This window comes from Ambystoma mexicanum, chromosome 4p, assembly GCF_040938575.1.
Source record: "Ambystoma mexicanum isolate Mex_15411 chromosome 4p, UKY_AmexF1_1, whole genome shotgun sequence".
NCBI classification, from domain to species: Eukaryota; Metazoa; Chordata; class Amphibia; order Caudata; family Ambystomatidae; genus Ambystoma; species Ambystoma mexicanum.
Genome location: NC_090927.1, coordinates 1,246,639,732 through 1,246,659,624, shown reverse-complemented (window position 1 = coordinate 1,246,659,624; position 19,893 = coordinate 1,246,639,732). Strand labels below are relative to the sequence as shown.

The 19,893-nt window shown below is 45.6% G+C and overlaps 1 protein-coding gene across 2 annotated transcripts in view; it reads left to right on the top strand.

Annotated features, from left to right (window-relative positions):
* GNPAT (glyceronephosphate O-acyltransferase) overlaps positions 1-19,893 on the top strand; it is a 796,967-nt gene that overhangs the window by 289,298 nt on the left and 487,776 nt on the right. For both annotated transcript variants that reach the window (XM_069606907.1, XM_069606908.1), the window contains exon 5: positions 11,354-11,481. In XM_069606907.1, coding sequence (XP_069463008.1) covers positions 11,354-11,481 — 128 coding nt within the window. The remainder of the gene's footprint in view (positions 1-11,353; positions 11,482-19,893) is intronic.

Here is a 19,893-nt window from a genome sequence, read left to right as displayed (position 1 = left end):
TAAGGTTATTTAGGTCCTGTTTGGTGATTCAGAGCAAGTATTCTGTGAAAAATGTAAAAACTGGTGTCCTAATTAGACTGGAGTGATCGTTAATCAGTGATAGCATTCTCTATGGTGATTCTGGTTGGTAAGGGATAGTGATTGCTATATATCTCTCAAAAATCAGGCGAGAAGTCTGAGGGCCATTGCAATAATTTAGGAGGCGTTGAATATGCCATATGAAATTGTCTGACCCTCGTGTGACACTGGGCCGAGAATCTTGGTAAATTATTGAGCGACAGCCATATGTGCTTCGTGATTCAAGTGGATTCAGTTGAGAGGTGGTTTCCGAGGGATAAAAGCCCTGTGCTAATTGGTGGGAAGCCATCCATGCAACCTCATGTTCTGAACCTTTAATACAAAAGTGCCCCAACAGGGATTGGGAAAAAGGAAGTGAAAGCCATATTAGAAGAGCCTGGTGGTCTTATGCAGTGCCGGATTGCAAAAACGGCTGTGAAAGCCATATTGTGAGAGTATGATGTTCTCATGAAGTGCCGATTTAACAATGTTCTAGTCTTTTCGGACGATCGAGGTGGACACGCGATAGTGTGCACAAAAGGCTATTTAATGGTAGAAATGTGTTAAATAATATATCATTGCGGCAAGTGACTGTACAGTCAGTTTCTGGCGAAGTAACTGCTGGTACAAGGATCAGGCGAAGCATGTCTTACCTTAGAAGCTGTGTCAGGTCTCGATAATGTTGTCGCCTTGGGACAGTAATCTTTCGATTACGCCCACCATGTTGGGACAGTATTAAATAATGGAACGTCAACGTGATGACGTGTACGCGGTTGTAATGTTAATTATTTGATTGTGGCAAAGAGCCTGAATTTCTGGCCTGCTAAGTGATGTGGTGTCAATTAGGTTTAAATATACAAAGCAAGAACGAAGGTGTGTGATAATTATGGGAAAGAGTGTATTGTCTGATCCAAGGCTATCCTAAAACTTTAGGGGTAACCTTGCTAAAGTTCTTAGTCATCTTCAAGCTTTCCATAGGGGAGGACACTGAGATGTTGCACCCTGGGAGATTGAGCGAAAAGGACACAATATGATGTTTGGACCAGGAACATGGGGTTACTTCTAGATGGGAAGTCACAATGTGGTGAGTAAGCACCCAATCCAAAGTGTTATCCTCATGATGGATGGCAACAAGGACTTTCTGTTTTAGACCCAACCTATCAAGAGAATTAAGTAAGGAAGATGCATCAATGTCATGAGGATGGCAGCCCAAATATTAAAATCACCAAGAACCACAACCTGGGAGGTAGGTTTAAAGGTTTTATGACAAAGGGAAAGAAATTGCTCCTCAAAAAAGGGCATTTTAGATGGAGGATGATAACACTAGATAACTAATGTTTGTTTCATTTAACGTGAGTTTTATCAGTAGGGATTCACAATTATCCAGGGCAAATGTGTTTGAAAGATGCAGTTTGAGAGATTCCTTATAAAATACAGCAACCCCACCACCTCTTGCTGAGACTCAGAATGCCCTCAGAGAATTCTATCCAGTGGGAGTTGCCAGGATAAGAGAGTGAGTAGCTGCATCGTGAAGCCAAGTCTCTGTAACGGTCACCAAAACAATAGAATACTCAACCAGGTAATCTGCTAGTTCAAGTGCAAGTTGCACCAGAGAAAGAGTATTTAGCAAAGAGCCAGGAAATGAGCATTGGTCATGCACATTCCCATCCTCTTTGAAACCTGCTTAACGATTTACGGGATCTCTTCTTCTCTTCTCCCCAGATGGAAGCCCTTTCCTTTGCTTTGAGGCTAGGGAGGTGATCCCGCTCCACAACAATCCCCCTAGGGATAGCAAAATGCGTGACCTCACAGGGAGAGACTCCCCTCTTTGGACAAGAATTCCTGTTCCGTGATGGAACTTCCTAACCCCCTCACCTTTGAGCCCAAGAAATCATTCAGGTCCTCCAAAAACCAGCCTGTAAGCACTACCGTTTGTTGCTGCATTATTCCCTCCTTTCGTCATTTAAGCCTAAATACTACCAAGATGAGGAGGAACATACAGAGTGATAAGTCATCTCCCAAAAGTACCGAGAAGAGTAAGATTGAAGGAGTGATTTAAACTACTCCTGTTAGAAGTTAAAACGGTACTGAGAAGAGGAAGCATGAAGAATGCGCCATTGACCGCAACAAAGGACTAGGGCACCACGCTGGGGAGGACCCATATGCAGGACATAAAAAGAAAGAGGGACACGGCGAAAGAGAGACCCTGCGTGAAGCCTGTCTGCCCCGGGAGATTCACACATGGGAAAGACGAAGTGAGCAGAAGAATCTGGTCTTTGGTCAAGAGGACACCCGGCAGTCAGCAGAGAACTCTGTAGTCAAACGGATACCCAACCTAAGCAGAAACTGGAGAGAAGCCGATGTGGCGTGACGCTGGAGAGGTGGTCCCGGTGGTCCTTCAACAACGCTTACACCAAAAGGCCAAGAAGCCAGCACAGCCAGCGCAGTACAGTGGGAGGTGGCGAAAGAAACGCGGAAAGTGTTGCTCAAGAGAGTGTGAGACCAACACCTTGGGGAGAACTGGTGGCGTACCTCCACCAGAAAGAAGGCAACCGGATGCACAGGAGAACCAGTAGAGGTTTGGGGAAGAGTAAAGAGTATCTCAGAAGTAATCTCCCTCTTCACAATTGTTAGAAGAAAGCTGTGAAGAGTGCCTCGGGAGTAATCTCGCTTGTTACAATAACTGCAATGGAGATATTAAGGACAGAGATTGCTACGGGACCAGTCTCCATCTGAAGGTGTGTGGAAAATGCCAAAGACATTACAGGAGTTATCTCCCTGGTTGCAAGAACCAAGAGGTAGATGAGGGAAGTCCTAAAAACCTTGCGTTGAAATGCCAAACCTTTGTCTGACTCCTTCTTCTGACTTACCACAATGGTCATAGATAAAGGACCAATTGTCATATCAATTGTCATATCCATTCTCCAATTGGTTCAAATATGTGATGTTTATGATTTCTCATCTCTTCCATCCCTGCCGCACTTCATTTGCAGCAGTGTGTGCAGGCTGGAGCGCCATACCAACACAGCCGCCCCCATCCAACCTCTTTGAAGCTAAATTTGCTTCCCATCCTGCTCCTGCCTAGCATTGCCATTGGCTGGGAAGCACCTTTTCTCAGCTTGTAGGATCGAGCCGGATGGCGTAGCCAGTGCAGCCCCACATAAAAGTCCTGTTCTCCTGTCCAGGCTTTCAGCAGCTCAACGTGATTCTCTTTTCCTCTCTACTCTGATGATCCCGCTGCAACCGGCTTTATCCTTGGCACGCCACCCGATGTGGCGCTTCGCTGATGTGCCACGTTGCATGTTACGGAAAGGAAGGCTGAATCCTGTTCCCGCTGGTTCTCTCCCTTGTTTGACTGCTACCAGTTTTTCATCATTCTCTGGATTAACCTACAGTACTCCCTATCCTCACATGTGACGCTGCTGCATCGTTTACTGCTCTTGGAACGCACTTTATCAGATCCTTTGCCGAATATGCCACTAACTTTAAATTAGACAACTACAGATTGCTTCTGCACCTGGACTCCAGTCTGATTTTATCTTCTGAGCCACTAACAGAATTATGTTCTGCAAGACATGGCTACTAGACTGTACTTCTACCTTTTATTTTGTCCTTGATATGTGTACTGGATGTTGCCCCCGTACCATGATCCGTGGTTCCGGCCAGACTCTGCATTACCTTACCTTTTACTAGTTTTACCTATCTGCTCCTGCATAGTGATTTTAGCCCCCTGCATCATGTTGAGAGACTCTTCAAAGTTGCATTTTCCCTCTAGCTGCATACTGTTGTAGCCCCTTGCGCCATAGGGTGTTCCTTCCCCCTATTGCTCCCACTCTAATGTAATTTCTCCATTTGCTGCTTGTGCTGAGCTTTAACCCATTCACTTGTGCCCTTCCTCTGTTCCCTTGAAAATGTCCACCTTCCTCTCCATCCTGCTCTTCCCCTCCCTCCCTCTCTCCTCTTTCTGTTTTATTGCACTACCACCCTGCGAATTGTCTCACGACTTAGTAGGAACATTGTCTGTCTCGGTCTCTCCCCAACCTACACACTCTCCCTCCTCCTCCTCTCTTTTGCATCCTTATTTTTACGCCCAATGTCCCTAGAGCTAGTAGGAACATCATTCTTTTTGTATTCTTCCCTGTACCTCCCCCCCTACCTTGTCTTGGTGCGCCTTGAAACACAATTCTGCTGTGCAGGTGCATTACAAATACTCAATAAATAAATGGATATGACAATTGGTCCTTTGTCTATGATCATTAAGCAGGTTTAAAAGAGAATGGGTTGTGTATGACCAATAATCCTCTTTCTATGATAATTGAGTAGGTTATAAATGAGTAGTTCAAAATGGCGCTCTTTGAAGTGAGAGCGCCACGACAATGTGTGTATCGTCACACGAGGTGAACACTGACAAAAGAGGTATGAACCAGAAAATTAAGTTAAAGGGAATATTTTCAGAATGGGATGCAAGCATTTGGATGATAGATTAGTACAGAAATCTTTTTGGTTGGTTTTCAGAAATGGAAACATGGAAAGTATTGTGGAGAATCCTGCAGATCTCCCACTAAAAGCATGCCTAGAGTCTCCTTGCAGGGGGCCAGGAGAGGGCATATGTTTCCTGATCCCAATCCTGGGGGTGGTGTACTACGAGAGGATCACCTGGGTGGAGACCAGGCCCAGGGACGTGGGGAGATTGTGCAGGGTGAAACAGTATTTTTCATTGAAGAGGAATATGGTTGATCCAGACTTAGAGGAGCAATTTGGCTTATTGCCATGTTGGGACATCCCGATATCCAACTCGGGGTGAAAAGATAAAATCTGAAGGAGTGATTCCACTTTGTGTTGAACCCAAGGAACCAATCTTTTATACCCCTAAATTCCCATGACACCCACAATATCAAAGGTATTCCAAAAAGAGCAATGAACATGTATCCTTTCCTAACGTTTCGGTCTCTAAAGGGGATAAATCTTATTTTGTTTCTCTTAATAATATCAAGGGAAGAAAATCCATCTTAAAACATATTAAAGGATTAGAGAAATGTAATTTTCCCAAGATAAACTACATGTCTCAGAATCCCTTATGGACTGTGAAGAAGAGGAGGGCTGAAGAGGCATACAAGAGTCCATGTCAGGCAGGCAATTTATGCTTTTGGCTAGGTCAGGCAAGTAGGCCTAAGGGCCTGTTCTTGAAACCAATTAGCCCACCTGAAGGGCATAAAAGACTTCAGCAAGGAGGAGCAGCAGAAATAAGCTGAGGCTGGAGCTGGAAGGTCAGCAGAAGCAGCAGAGCAGCAGAGCATGAAGCTTGCAGGTCACAAGGAAGTGTGACCACAGAAGGGACGTGGGAGTAGAGGAAGGGCAGATTTCACCTGCCGGCTCGGAGTTGGTCCCATGCTCACAAACCCTATGTGGCTGTGGCAGCACTGGAAGTGACTGCAACCAACACAGGCTTTCCAGGTGCGCCTCATTTATGTGTAAACACAGAGCTGAAATTGTGCATTCTCCTAAGGCCTGCGTGCAGAAGCTAGGCAAGGGAAACTAGAGAGTAGGAGGCTCTCCCTGGATGAGGCTGGATCTGAGACACCTGTGCAGCAGAGGGGTGTGGATATCAAGAGTTCACGTAGCAGTAGCAGGAGAAAGAATCAAGCGGGGAAGCTGCATCAGCCCTCAAACGTTGTAATTAGGAGTCAGAAAAGAGAGTAGAAGTTAACAGCTGAAGTGGGAAGGCTATATGAGGGAAACTTAACACATGCTTATGTAAAACGCTTGCGCGTATCGAAAGCCTTTCTTTTCCCTAACAGAATTATCTTGTTGCTGAGTGGTTGCATGGCTCCTGTTAATACAGAGAACGTTGCCGGTAGCTCAATTGAAGTAAAATGGACTTTCCCAAAGTGTTGCAAGCAGAGACCGTGTGAGAGACAATGTTTCCTGATACCTTGAGGCTGAATGCTGACCGTAAAGTGGTAACTCGTCTCCCTTTCAAGTGGTATTTTATGAGTGAAACAAAATCGCATGTGCCTCATTTTGTTTTCAGTGAGAAGTTGACATCTTGCAACATAGTAAAGGCTAAAGCAGAAGTCGTAGACTTGGGTGAAGCTGAAGCCAGAACAAGTACTATCTAAGTCCATACAGTGAACTCTATAAAAGCGAAGCCCGCTCAATTGCGAACTATACTCCAGCGTTCTGAAGTTGTTGAAGTTATTGTTATCCAAGAGTCCTTTAACTTAAATGTAACAAGATCATCCAAAGCTGGAAGAGTGGCACAACCGCTTTGGGGGATAACTATTGGAGGAAAGAGGTTTATGAAGCTGGCGAAGGGAGTTGGGTACTTATTAAAAGAAACTGTTTTTAAATCTGCGTGGCTGAGACTATTTGAAAGGAGAAGAAGTAGTCTAAGAGCTAGAAGCTGATTTTATGGTAGCTGCAGACTGGCAAAGAGGCTACCCTTTCTTGTCATCCAAGAGGGAAGAGTGCCTTGCCAACCTGTAGAGGTAGAAGAGGTCTTGTGGAATGTGCCTAATATTGAAGTTGCAGTTGTAACAGCAAATTCATCTGAATCAGAAGTTGTAGAAGCAGCAGTAGAAATATGGTTGTCAATAATTTTTGCCAGAAATGTACTAGCTTGAGGAAGTAGAAGCTGATGCCGACTGTGAGCAGGTGGCCTCTTTCACAGTTGTAAAGTAGAAGGACGTTGCTGAAGCAATAGCAAACCTTAAGTAGAAGCAGCCTGACAAACTGTGTACAAAAGACACAGCAGAAATTGAAAAGTAGAGAAGTTGATTCAATTAGAAGTGGTTCTTTTATCTTCAACTTGACCTGTTTTTTACGGGAAGAAAGTTGTCCAGGAAACTCCATTGGTGCTATTATTTTCTTTGTGGAACTGTAAAAGGAGGATCTTTTCATCAAGCAATGAAGATACCTTTGCCAGTGGATTTTTAATTTTTTATGTGTGTGAACATTAGTTTCTTTGGAACTTTTTCAAGACTTTGGTTAAGACTTTCTGTTTCATGGAGGAAAGTGGCTTTGGGGCATTTCTGGGTGAGCAGGATCTGCCCAGCATCACTAGAAGTCATCCAAGACACTGGGTTTTTGGTAACCTTTAATGTATGCTGTTTTTCTGTTGCTTTAAATAAAGATGTTGTTTTCATGTTACTTTGAAAGTTTGTTGTTTTGTGTGAGGGTTCGTTTTGTGAATGCTAGGAGGTTTTCCCACAGACCATAGAATAGGCAGGGACTCCCCTCGTAGAGTAGGTTTAGTTGGGGCTTATTTTATAATTTTGTGTACAGTAAAATGGCAAATACTGAGAAAACGAAGCAAAGTTGTGAGTCTCACATAATGAACATATAATCAATCATAATAACTTGAAAAAGGATATGGAACAAGTTTAATAGGTAAGACAGGTTGACATTCATAAAATGTTGTAGCTATGATATACCATTTGCAATTGAGAACAGATATACCGGTTTATGATTCTGTTCACATTCACTGTAGATTGAGAAGCCATCCATTACAGTTGCAAAACAGGATTTACAATGACAGGCATTTGATTTGAGTAAGAAGGGGCAGACAAGCTGGCAGGTAGCAAACGTTCATTTAATAGAACTTATCAAAAGGAGTAAGGGACGGATTCTATTCAGGAATTGAATTGGAGTATTCTGCCATCAAGGACTGTCAGTTGTCCCTCTTGGAATCCATAATTGGGGTACAGACCAATATGCAATTGTATTGTTAGGTCAGATTTTATAATTTCCTGGGAGTAAATAATTGGAGACGATTGGGATTGAAATTGCATAAATGAAGCTTTGAAATTGATTGATCACGGTTCTAATGGTTTTCTTCCTTTTTTCCTTTCCTTTTCTATTTTCCCCATTGAGTAATGATGTTGGGCTTTGCTGGTTTTGATAATAAGGATAAGCAAGTGTGCAATGTAATGCATCATTATCTTCCAAGAAGCTGACTAGAGGCCACACAGAGCTGTAACCTCCTAAGCGAAACACATGTTGGCTAAATTCTAGGTGATGGAACTTTTAGCGGGGGGGTTGGATAAAGCATATTGAGTCTTTAAATTGGTTGGAAACACATGTACGGTATGAACAATGTTTTAATAGTATTTGTACAGTTTGGAGTGTTTTTGATAAGAAAAATATGTAGGGAATATGATGCATATGTAGGAGGGGAAATTTCTTTGGGCAGATCAAATTGGCATTTTGCATTGTGTTTGAAATACGTGTACATTAGAGAAACAGAAGAACAGTGTGAACTAATTCAAAGAAGAATGGGTATACGTTGGAAACAGTAAGTGTTGGAACTTGGTGCATATTAGAGAAACAGATGCACATTGTAAGCTAATTCACAGAAGGATAGTATGAAACAATATTGTTACCTTTAGAGGGCTCGTGCAGGTTAGGGCCAGGCAAGCCCATTGCAGCCATTAAAATGTATAGGTATATCAGATGTCCTAAATTAATATTTGTTTCAATAAAGAAGTGCCAGCAGGATCTTTGAGGAATCTGAGTTAATATTGATTTGATATTATTTTATGTAACGTTTGTTCCATTACAGAGGAACAGCTCCCTTATTGTGGTTGTGCCATGGGAAGATTCTGAAATGCTACAAAGAATCTACAATCCTGTATATACTCTACAATATTAAACTCTGATACAAGGCATCTCTGACGTAATAATTTTGATGAACATTTTCATGGGACCTGATGACCGTACCCTGATATTGATGTACAAAGGTCTGGAAATGCTCAAAAAAACAAAACTGCTGTCTAATTTGTTAATTCCAGAAAAAAACGATCTTTGGGCAGTGTAGGGAAGGTATGGTATTAAATAGTGAAGACAGACACAAATGATCACAGTTCAAGGGTGTTTATTGAACTTCAATGTGTTGGTTGAATGCCTATCTAATCCTAAAAAAATGGGAGCAAGCAACGATCATCAAATAATAATAACTCTGTCAAAATAAACGGGCCTATACTAATAAACCTATAGCCAATCCTTACTTCTAAATACAAAATGTTTGCGACAACAATGTAAGCAAAAGAAAAGTGATCAAGAAATATGTCAGGATAGTTGAGCAGTTGGCTTCCCTTCCCCATGTTTTCAGCACGGGACAAGGTGGCGCGTTGGAGCCTCACACACACTCTGGCTTCTTGGCCACAACAAACGGTGCAAAGAATAGTTATCAGTGCCGTCTGCCAAAGTCTCTATCCCAATGACAGTCTCTTATTGCTGAGGGCCTGACGTAACAAAAAAACACCAAAGTTCCTTTCTTATCAGGATTTTCACATTTACAGGTTTGCAATTGGTCTCCCTCGTTCACACTCGGACCACGGATCCCCCTTGTTCGGGCTCAGATCAATTTAGCACAATGTTCACGATTGGTCTCCCTCATTCAGGTGCGGACCACAGATCCCCTTCGTTCGGGCTCAATACCCTTCTATCAAAAAACAAAGACTTTCGATTGTGTAATGGGTTTTGCGTAAACCGTCGAAGGACCACTTTGATTCATACAAATACATATTCTTTATCTTTTACTTTAGTTTCTGCCACTTCTACAGAGGCGTTTGATTGAGCACATTTGCGGTGCCGGACCACTCTGTCACGAATATTGTATCTCCTTAGCTACAGCTCAAACATCCATCAGCCGTTAGGCTGTCCTCGTGTCTCATCACATGCGTGAAGCAATTTTGATCCTTGCTCTTTGTATAGAATGTTGCTGCTTGCAACCTTGACTTCAACACAGACCGGTCTTGCAGGGGAAACCCAACTCACCGGCTGTGTTGATCTTGCTTTGATTTTGGAGCCAAGGATGATACCACGGCCGCTGCTGCTTCTCTCCTACTAGATCAGTCATGCATGAGGGCCCCGGGTACCTCCCACGCACAGTACAGGATTCGTCTGTCTGCTTTCTTGGCCTTATGCTCTGGAATCCGTAGGTGTCTAGAAAGTAACAGTATCTTGTGGTTTTCAGTCTTTCTTCCATCATTCAGGTGCCGTCTTGAAACTGCTGTTCCTTCGTGTGCTTTGCCTTGCTCAGAGAGTGCTCTTGTGCTCCACTTTTTATCCATGTGGGGACGTTTGATGGAAGTCGGGTGAATGGTTACCACTAATTCCCGGACCTTGCCTGACCATAGTAGTGGGACATGTCGGCTACACGGCTTTGGTGTGAGTCTGTTTTCTCCCAGAGGGGGCTGTCCGTGTGAAAGTGTTGGTGCAGGAAAAGGGGGGGGGGTGGGGTAGAGTTTCCATATATCCTACTGGGTAGGATGGGGAAAAGGGGAAGAGAAGGATACCGCGTCTCGCCCTCAGGTGTCCCACTCCCCGAAGACCCCGCATCCAGGTGATCCTGCCGCACTGGTCCACCCTCAGGAACTGGATCTAAAAGCGATGGCCATGTCCTGGCCACCTGGATGACAGATCCCTAAGGACTATCGGGTGAGACCCCTTCTGGTTTCTCACAGCTGGCATAACAACATAACAACATTGCTAGTTGATTTCAGAGATTGTACATTGAATTGGCTCTACCTCAATCAGGGTCCGCCCAAAGCTACTTTTTTTTTGTGTGCAAATTAATTGTGGGACCATATGCTTTGGAGCAGTTGGATTTTACTTGTATTGGGTGCCTTGCTCATGTCTACAATGTGATTTGCTCCTTTGGTGACCATTAACAAAAGTGATGCACCGGTCAGGCTCTGCTTTTTATTTGATTTCTGGCCGACATGGATTTGATTTTTGTATTACTAAGCCAAAAGCTGTACTACTAACTTCTTGGTCCATGTGCATAACATTTCACCAATACATTGAATACAAAATATGCTTGGAAAATTGACATTTTGAGCCTTCCGGAGAATTAATAAGTTTCACTGGCAAGTCTATGCTCTCTGTTTAAGCATTGAGCATTCCCATCCCAAAGCTCCTTATTTCTGCTTTGTACTTCCAGAGATCTGAGGATAAAGAAATATTATCCTCTTGAGATGTGCTTCAAATCATTTTAAGGATTGATATTCCTTTCTTTTGGTTTTCATTAAAAAAACGTTATTCATTTCATTTTCACAGTACTCATTTTGTCTCCATGTAACCTGTTTCACATATTGTATATCCACTTTGTGTATCTGTGCTCCGAACACCATTGTTATGTTGCTGAAAAGAAGCATTTGTATTTGTTCCTGAATAAATAATTTGTGATTTGCTGTAATGTCAGTGTAAACCTTTGAAGGACTTGGGAGTGTGTGTTATGTACACGCTTCCTGAGACTTGATTTAAAATCTTGTGTTTTTGTTGTGCTTTCTAGATTTCCTAGGAATGAAAATGGTTGGTGAGCTTCTGCGGATGTCTGGAGCTTTCTTTATGCGACGCACATTTCGGGGAAATAAGCTCTATTGGGCAGTATTCGCTGAATATGTCAAAACCATGTTACGGGTAAATAAACACATCTTGCAAAACAAATGTGTAACACTCATGCTCCCTGCAAGTCTTCTATTTTATTGATTATTTGATATGTTCCTCATTGCTATGGACCCCAGAAGGTAGGTCTAGGCAAACCTCTTTTTCATTACATAGCCACCCCTCTTGATGATCTCATCTCAGTTTTTCTTTGATAACTTTGATTCAGATAACACATCTTCCCCTCACCTGACCTCTTCTTCCAGGACCTGCATCATTGACCTCATCTCTACCATCCAGAATAAATGGTCCTGCATAGTCTAATATTCAACCCAGCTGAAGCCAATATACTCCTACATCCTGTCCATTTTCCTCCATACTTGTAGGACATTCCGTCCTTCGGGAGCTCCGCCCCGCGCATCACCCCCTTCCACACGGTCTGGGCTGGGTGCACTAGCATCACTGGGAATTTTTTCTTTTATTCCCTTTTTCTTTCCTTCCTGCTCCAGTTCCACAGTCATCTAGTCCTCTGTCTATGCCAGAGCGTCTGGGATTCGTTTCCTGTTCTTCATTCGAATGTTGTTTCGCGACGGAGGATTCCCACTCTTTGCCTGGAGTGTCTAGGCCCTGAACATCGTCGGGTCTCATGTTTTTATTACGATTCCCTCTACGTCCGGGCACTCCAGCCTCATCTTGTTCAGTGGGAGGAGTTGTTTCAACACGTTCTTCCACCGCATTTTCAGCTCTTCATCGACGAGAAGAAACAACGCCCGGTAAGTTCTTTACTTTTTAGGGCGCCCAGGGGTCTTCCAGGACCGGCAGGGGCTTTAGTAGCTCTGTTACCAGGGGCATCCCTGAGGTGTCCCGGAAGGGGCCTAATGGGCACACCTGAGGTTCCTCCCGAGGGTTACTGCAGAGGGCCTGCCAAAACCGGACATTGTTCCGATGTTCCCTGTTTGGGGGCTAAAGTTCATCCCACCTCTTCTGTGGCTCTGGATACCGGGGTTTGCCCTGAGGTCTCGATTTCTGGAGCCTTCCTCACTGATACTAGGGTACGCCCTGAGGTCTCCATTTCTAGAACTTTCCACACCGAGTTACGTCTCGAGGCCCCACTTGAGGGCGCTATATGTCCCCGGTTCCATCCCGAGCTTCCCCTTCTTGGGGCTAAATCCAGTACCAGCAGAGTTGAGGGATCCTCTTTTCTTTGAGAGTCCTGTCAGTGAGGTACATTCTTCAAAAGTCCACGCTCCGGGTTGTGGTGGTACAATCTCTATCGAGGGGGAAAAGAAGGCAGTCATGCACCTCAGGACTTTGAGTATCGGCTCTGCCGAGGTTCCTCCATTGGAGGCTAATTTTGAGGCAGTTCCTGCGATGCCAAGTAAACACCCTAGACCTGCCAGTACCGGCTCGGCCGAGGATCCTTGTTTCAAGGCTAAAATGTCACATAAGACCCACTGACTCACCTGAGGAGACTGTATCCTCACCTTTGGCTGTGGTGCAGTTCACCTCAGGTGTCGACAAAATGGTTGCCCTACCTCCAAGGTCCAGGGTGGCCCTTTCATCTACTCCTCTTTCCCAAACCTTTGCTCCGACTGGTGCTGGGGGGATTCCTTTTGGGGCTGAGCAGTTTTTTCCACACTGTGTCGATAACAAAAACCCATTTTACCCTTGAGTGGATTGGCGCGCTCGGGCACTGCTGCCTCATAGTCTCGCTCCCTCCTGCTTCTGCACCCCTGATATATGTGGACCCAGCCGGTGCAAGACCTTCCTGGCAACCATCCTCATTGCGTTCATGGGCTATGCCCCTTCCGAGCGGCCTCTGCCCACTTCGGCGCCTAGACCTTCGTCTGAGGCTGCGTTTTTTGGGAAATTTCAGACGCTCGTGCACTGTGATCCGATGAGGACGTACTTTAAGGGTCTTTTCAAGGAAATGTATCCTGAACCTTCTGTGCTGCCTTCTGCCCCGGCTGTTCCTTCGCAGGCCCCGGTGGTGCCACCTCCTCCACCTCTACCTGCTGGACCTCCTCCATCACTTCCTCCGCTGTCCCCAATAGAAAAAACATTGGGTGCACCGCTAGACAACACTTTAAGACCTGAGGCGCCACGTGCAGCGGATCCGTCTCCTGCTCCCACTTCACTGAATGAGGGCCAAGTGGACCAGGACAGCGATGAACAGCCCCGCCCTATCAGAGCATTTCATGACTGGGTGCTGGATATGATGGCTTTGCTTGACATTCCAGAGCCAGATCCTACGCTCCAAAGGAAGGGGTTCTTTCTGCAGCCTTTTTGTCACTGCAGGAGCGCACTGGTCTGTTCCCCAGATGGATTCCTTGGCTGAGGCCCGCAAAGTCTGGGAGGAACCCCATACTCAACTGCCGCTCAACAAGAGGCCTGACGCTCGATACAAGCTTCACGCCTCGGAAGACATAGCCTTGTCGGCCTGCCCGCTCCCATCATCAATGGTGGAGGCAGCAGCCATCCTCCAGTCCAAACCGGCCTCTACATCCTCCACTGCAGCAGCCCAAATCCTCTCCAAGGAGGACAAACGTCTCTACGCCATTGGCAAGAATGTATTTTCCAATCCGGCGCTCCAACTTAGTCAGGCTAAGACCAAGCTCATCCTGGCAGCGGCCAATGTCATGGTGTGGAGGGAGCTAGCTGATTTCCAGGAATGTTTACCTGTGGATAGGCTAGAAGACTTCAAAGGCAGTTTGTCAGACGCCAGAGTGTTGGCACAGGATCTACTGGAGTCTGCGGCTCACCACGTAGAAACCTCTGCTCAGGGCCTTATGGTCGGGGTTGACATTTCCCGCCAAGCATGGCTCCATGTGACAAAGTTCTCCAAGGAAGTGCAGGACAAAGTGCTGGACCTTCCCTTTGATGGTAAGGAGTTCTTCCATTCCACAGATGAGGAACTCAGAAAGACTAAAGCGAGTACTCAGACCGCCAAGTCTTTATGGGTTCTGGTGAAAGCTCCAGCTAAAGCCCCTTATACACATAGGTCAGGGTCCCAAACTGTCGTTCTCTGGGTTCAGTGGTTTCAGGATCGCTGTGCGAGCCGATCTGACGCTCCGGTTGGTGGGCCCCGCCGTAAGCAACAACGGCAAGGTGGCTGGTTTTTCTCTTGGCCAGCAGCCTCCTCTCCAGGCACAGGTAGTCTCCCTGCTGACAAATCATCCAAATTATATCTTTTGTCAGTTGCACAAGACTCTGGTGGGAGAACGAATTTTCTCTCATCTGGAGGCGTGGCAGACCATCACCTTAAAACCGATGGGTTTTGTCTATCGCTCGGATGGGCTTCTGCGTACCCCTCCCCCATACCCCACCATTCATGCCTCCCTTCCAGCAGACCGGATCACCACCCCTCAGAGCAGAAACGTCTAGACCTCAGAGCTGTGGAGCCTGTTCCCCCTCAGGGAGCAAGGGGAGGTCTACTACTCCCGTCTGTTCACAGTGCCCAAACCCAACCAGGCTGGCCTGCACACTATCCTCTCTTTCCCAGTTCAATCTTCCTCTTCCCCAAGATATATTCAAGATGATCATGCTTTGCCAAATAAAATCCTTTCTTCGGTAGGGCTATTGTGTCAGCGTAGTAGACCTCCAGGACGCATACATGCACATTCTGATTTGGAGCCCGCATCAGAAATATCTCCAGTTCTCCCCGGGAGAAGAACACTTCTTCCAGTACCGTGTGCTCCGTTTTGGTCTCAGCTCGGCGCTGCGTGTCTTTACGAAGATGATGTCGGTCATCGCAGCTTTCCTCAGACTGCAGGGGATTCATGTATTTGGACGATTGGCTCCTGTGCAGTCCTTGCCCACAGACGGCTTTGACGTCAGTCTCTCCTTCAGCTCCTGTTCTATCTTGGGCTGTCAGTGAAATGGCAGAAATAGTCTATGACGGTCTCTCAAGACCTGATTTTCCTGGGTTTCCGTTGGAATACGTTCAGTACCAAGGTGTTCCTAATGGCGGACAGGATTGCAGATCTATCAACCAAATGTCATCTCTTCCTCCAGTCCTCGCACATGACAGCCTAGTGGTTCCAAAGACTTCTGGGTCTCATGGCCTCTTGCGTGCTAGCTGTACCTCTTGCACGTCTGAAGATGAGGCGTACTCGGCTAGCTCTTCGGAGCTGCTGGTCTCAGGCAACAGACCCAGATTCCGAGTTAATCCCAGTTCCATCCTGCATGACGGCGGATCTACAATGGTGGTCTTCGGCCAACAACCTTTCGGTGGGGGCCTCCTTCCAGGAGCCCTGCGCACAAGTGACGGTGACCACTGACTCCTCCTTTCTGGGGTGGGTAGCAATGCTATTTCACCTCAAGGTATTCGACCTACGGACGCCTCGGGAAAGGCTGTCCCATATCAATTATCTGGAACTCCTGCTGTGTTCCTGGTGCTCAAAGCTTTGTAGCCATCCATCGCCAACAAGGTAGTCCGTGTTCGCACGGACAATTCTGTGGCGATCTTTTACATCAACAAGCAGGGTGGCACCAGGTCACCTCTCCTTGTAGACCTAGCCATACAAATTTGGGACTGGGCCATCCAGCACAAGGTCTGTCTCCAGGCAGTACACATCCCGGGTCACATCAATGTAACTGCAGACACACTGAGCCGTCAGTCGGCGGACAGTTACGAGTGGGAAATGAGCAGCGAGTCCTCTCCTATATTTTTTGCCAATGGGGCACTCCAGAAGTGGACCTCTTTGCGACTCCTACGAACAGGAAACTTCCTCTTTATGCATCCAGGGATGGCCTTGGAGTGTCCTCCTTGGAAGACGCCCTTGAGATCCTGTGGCACAACATGAAGGCTTACGCTTTTCCTCCATTGCCTCCGATTCATCGGTCATTATTCAAGCTCAGGAATGCATCGAACTGCACTCTCCTGTTCATAGCTGCTTGGTGACAAGGCAAATTCTGGTTTTCGGAACGACGGCATCTGTCGATTCTTCTTCTGATCAGATTGCCTCTGATTCCCAACCTTCTTCACCAGAGCGATCACCAGATGTGGCACCCTCCCCACAATCATTCAGCTTGGCGGCCTGGTGCCTGACTTCAGATCTTTAGTGCAGTATAATCTGTCCGAGGACAAAATGCGCATAATCTAAGCGGCCAGAAAACCTTCAACGAGGGCTCAACATAGGAGCAAATGGCTCAGTTTTTGCCACTGGTGCTTAGCTAAACAACTTGACTCCAGGCACGGCTACGGTTGACACTGTTCTATCCTTTGTGTCTCACCTCGAAGCTTCGGGCATTCATGTTCTGTCTTGCAGAACTTACTTATCTGCCATTGCGGTCTACCTGTCCACGGACAGCTGTTCTTTTTCATTGACTAATCCGGTCATTAAAAGAACATATTTTGCGAGTCTTCTTCATCGCTTTCCGCCGGTGCGCACCCCTCATCCCAAATGGGATTTGAATGTGGTTGTCACCACATTATGCCATAAGCCATTTGAACCCATGGCCACTACCGATCTTAAATACCTTTCTTGGAAGGTTGCCTTTCTGATCGCAGTAACATCAGCGAGGCGAGTAAGTGAGCTTGAAGCTCTTTCTATGGAACATCCGTTCCTCACTTTCCACAAGGATAAGGTTGTGCTTCGCCCTCATCCTTCCTTCCTGCCTAAGGTGGTTACCGATTTTCATTTGAACCAGTCGATCTCCTTACCTGTCCTCATTCCTAACCCTGCATCGGATGCCGAGAGAGTTTTAAACAACTTGGACGTCAGGCAAACCCTGCAGTTTTACCTCAATAGAACGAGTGAACTCAGAAGCTCCTCACAACTTTGTCACATTCGGAGACCCGAAAAGGGAAACCGGCTTCCAAAGCAACTATTTTCCAATGGATTGCCTCATGTATTTCAGAAGCCGGTAGCATTCAAGGCCTTCAACCCCCGAAAGGCATCCATGCTCATCTTGCGCATGGCAAAGCGGCCGCTGTTACCTTCCAAAAGTATGTCCCTTGGGAGTCCATCGCCAAGGCGGCTACGTGGGCTTCCCCATCAGCTTTTTGTAAGTGTTACTGCTTAGACCTGAGCTCCAGGGTTGATGCCCAATTGGGCCAGGCTGTTCTTAAGAACTTACCCCAGTAAAGGGGTTTTCCATCCACTTGTACTACCTGTGGTGTGTACTTGGGAATATCCCACAGGTATGGAGGAAAGGGGACGGGACGTAGGAGTATAACAAAGTTACTCACTGTAGTGACTACATTACTCATATTCCATAGTTCCCTTTCCTCCATATGCCCGTCCGCCGCCCCCTCTAAAAAGTATCCTGAATTATTGCTTAAATGGTCTGAAACCTGGCGATAGAAAAGGACTGATGGGCGATGCTTGGGCGGAGCTCAGGAGGGCTGGATTACAGCCACGTGCGATGGCCAGCGTAAAAATAAAAAGACAAAAACAAGAATTTTGTATGCTTTTTTACAAAAGCGGTCCAGTCCCGAAGGACGGAATGTCCCACAAGTATGGAGGAAAGGGGACTATAGACTAGGAGTCAGGTAGTCACTACGGTCAGAAACTTTGTTATGATTCACTACCTGCTTGTTCACTCCAGCCTCTGCAAATCTCATTCCCTTGGTTCATCAGCTGTAGCATGTTTAAATCTCCTGGTACAATAGAAAAGCTTCCAGAGACTAGACTGCATGGTTGGCTTCCTGGTCTTAGTCATCTGATTTACTCTGTTCCTCTTCCTTGTGTCAGTCATTATTATTGCATGCCTTCCAAGAGGAGGCTGTTGTTGGGACTCCCAGTGAATGGTTACTCTCTGCCTCTTTCTCATCTCAGTAGAGAATTTGCCATTCCTAGTGAGATATTGTTGAATGCCTGCCCTGTGTCTAATAAATGGGTGAGGGGGAGTGTCACACTACGCCATTGGGGCATGGGAAATAGCGGGTACCTTCTATATAGGGAATGGAGGGTTTGTGTTTTCCTCCAGTGATTTCACGTCCTCCCCTTGAGGGTCCCCTCCCCCCATGGGATCCTCCCACATATAACCGCCCCCCAGGGTCAGGATCAGGTAGCGGCTGCTGTTTCTTGGCCACATGGGGAGAGGCTACCTCTGGGAAAGAAGTGATGACATCATTAGATTAATCACAGAGGCCACACTGGATATATTGGGCCAATTGGGTACAACCTCTCTTCCTTGGGCAAAATACGGTTGGAACTCTATGGCTTAAACCTGAAACAATTGATCTCCAAACAAAGAATATAGTGAAAAAACTATCCACATTTTGGTCAATAAGATGACTCTGCAAATGGCAGCTAATAATAAATCTTGGAACTATTATTTTCACATCAAAATTGTATCTTTAAGAAATGTATCTGGAAGATATTGAGTGATGTGGTCGCACTTTATAAACAAAGTGTAGGTTAGGCATTCTTCATACTCTCCTCTCCACCTCCACCCTGTGCCCCTTCTCGCTTACGCTCTTTCCAACTCCTTGCCCCTTACCACTGGAACCGCCTTCCTCTCTTCATCCGCTCTACTTCTTCCTTCACTTATTTTCGTACCTCTCTAAAATCCTATCTTTCATTCACCTCCTTAAAACCTTGCTTCCTCTCTTACTTCTATTAGTACTCTCTTCCACACCTCATTTTCCTACTTTCCTTCCCCCTCTCTCTCCACTCTCTCCTTCCTTATGTCCTGTACGTCTCTAATCATTTCTTCCTTCCTTCTCCCTACTCCCTCTGCCTCCTCATACTTCTTTTGTCGTACCCACCATCTCTTCTCGACCCCTCCCTTCTCTCCTTCCCCTTCCATAATGTAAATTGTTCTTATACTGCTTTCTGGTTTAATTCAATTGTTATGTAATGCTTGCTGTATATTGTTGGTTCCTCTTGTAAAGCATTTTGGATTAAAACGCTATGTAAATTAAATAAAAGGAAATACAAAATACAAACCGCAAAGTGACAATTGACAAGTGTCCTTTCTGCCAAGGGGATCTGTACAACATTTTTATTCCACTGTATGATGATATTTGGAAACAGAATCTGAAGCTCTGCCTGAATAATCATGGAATCAGAACTTTTCAATTGGTGCATTTATATAAATCTGCTGATTACTCCAATGTAGTATATGTGACAACTTCATATTTATTCTGCGATTGGTGGCGCAGAGGCAAATATATAGAAAATGTGCAATAATTATTATCTTAACCTTTACATTACACTATGCCAGTAAGGTCTTTTTTAGTTGTGAGGAGATATGTACTACTCATGGAATGTATATTTGAATTGTTTATTGTGATGTTTTTATGACACCTGTCAAATAGTTTTAGGAACATGAATGTCAGAATGATTCCTAGCTTATGGAGCTTCTACAAAAGGGAAGGCAGTTAGTAAAGCTGCTATTACAAGATGAGTGGTGGAGTGCTTTGCATATTGTCATAAACTGTCAAATAACTGACAGGCAGAGTGACTGGGCATTCAACAATGAGTAGTGCGGCTATTG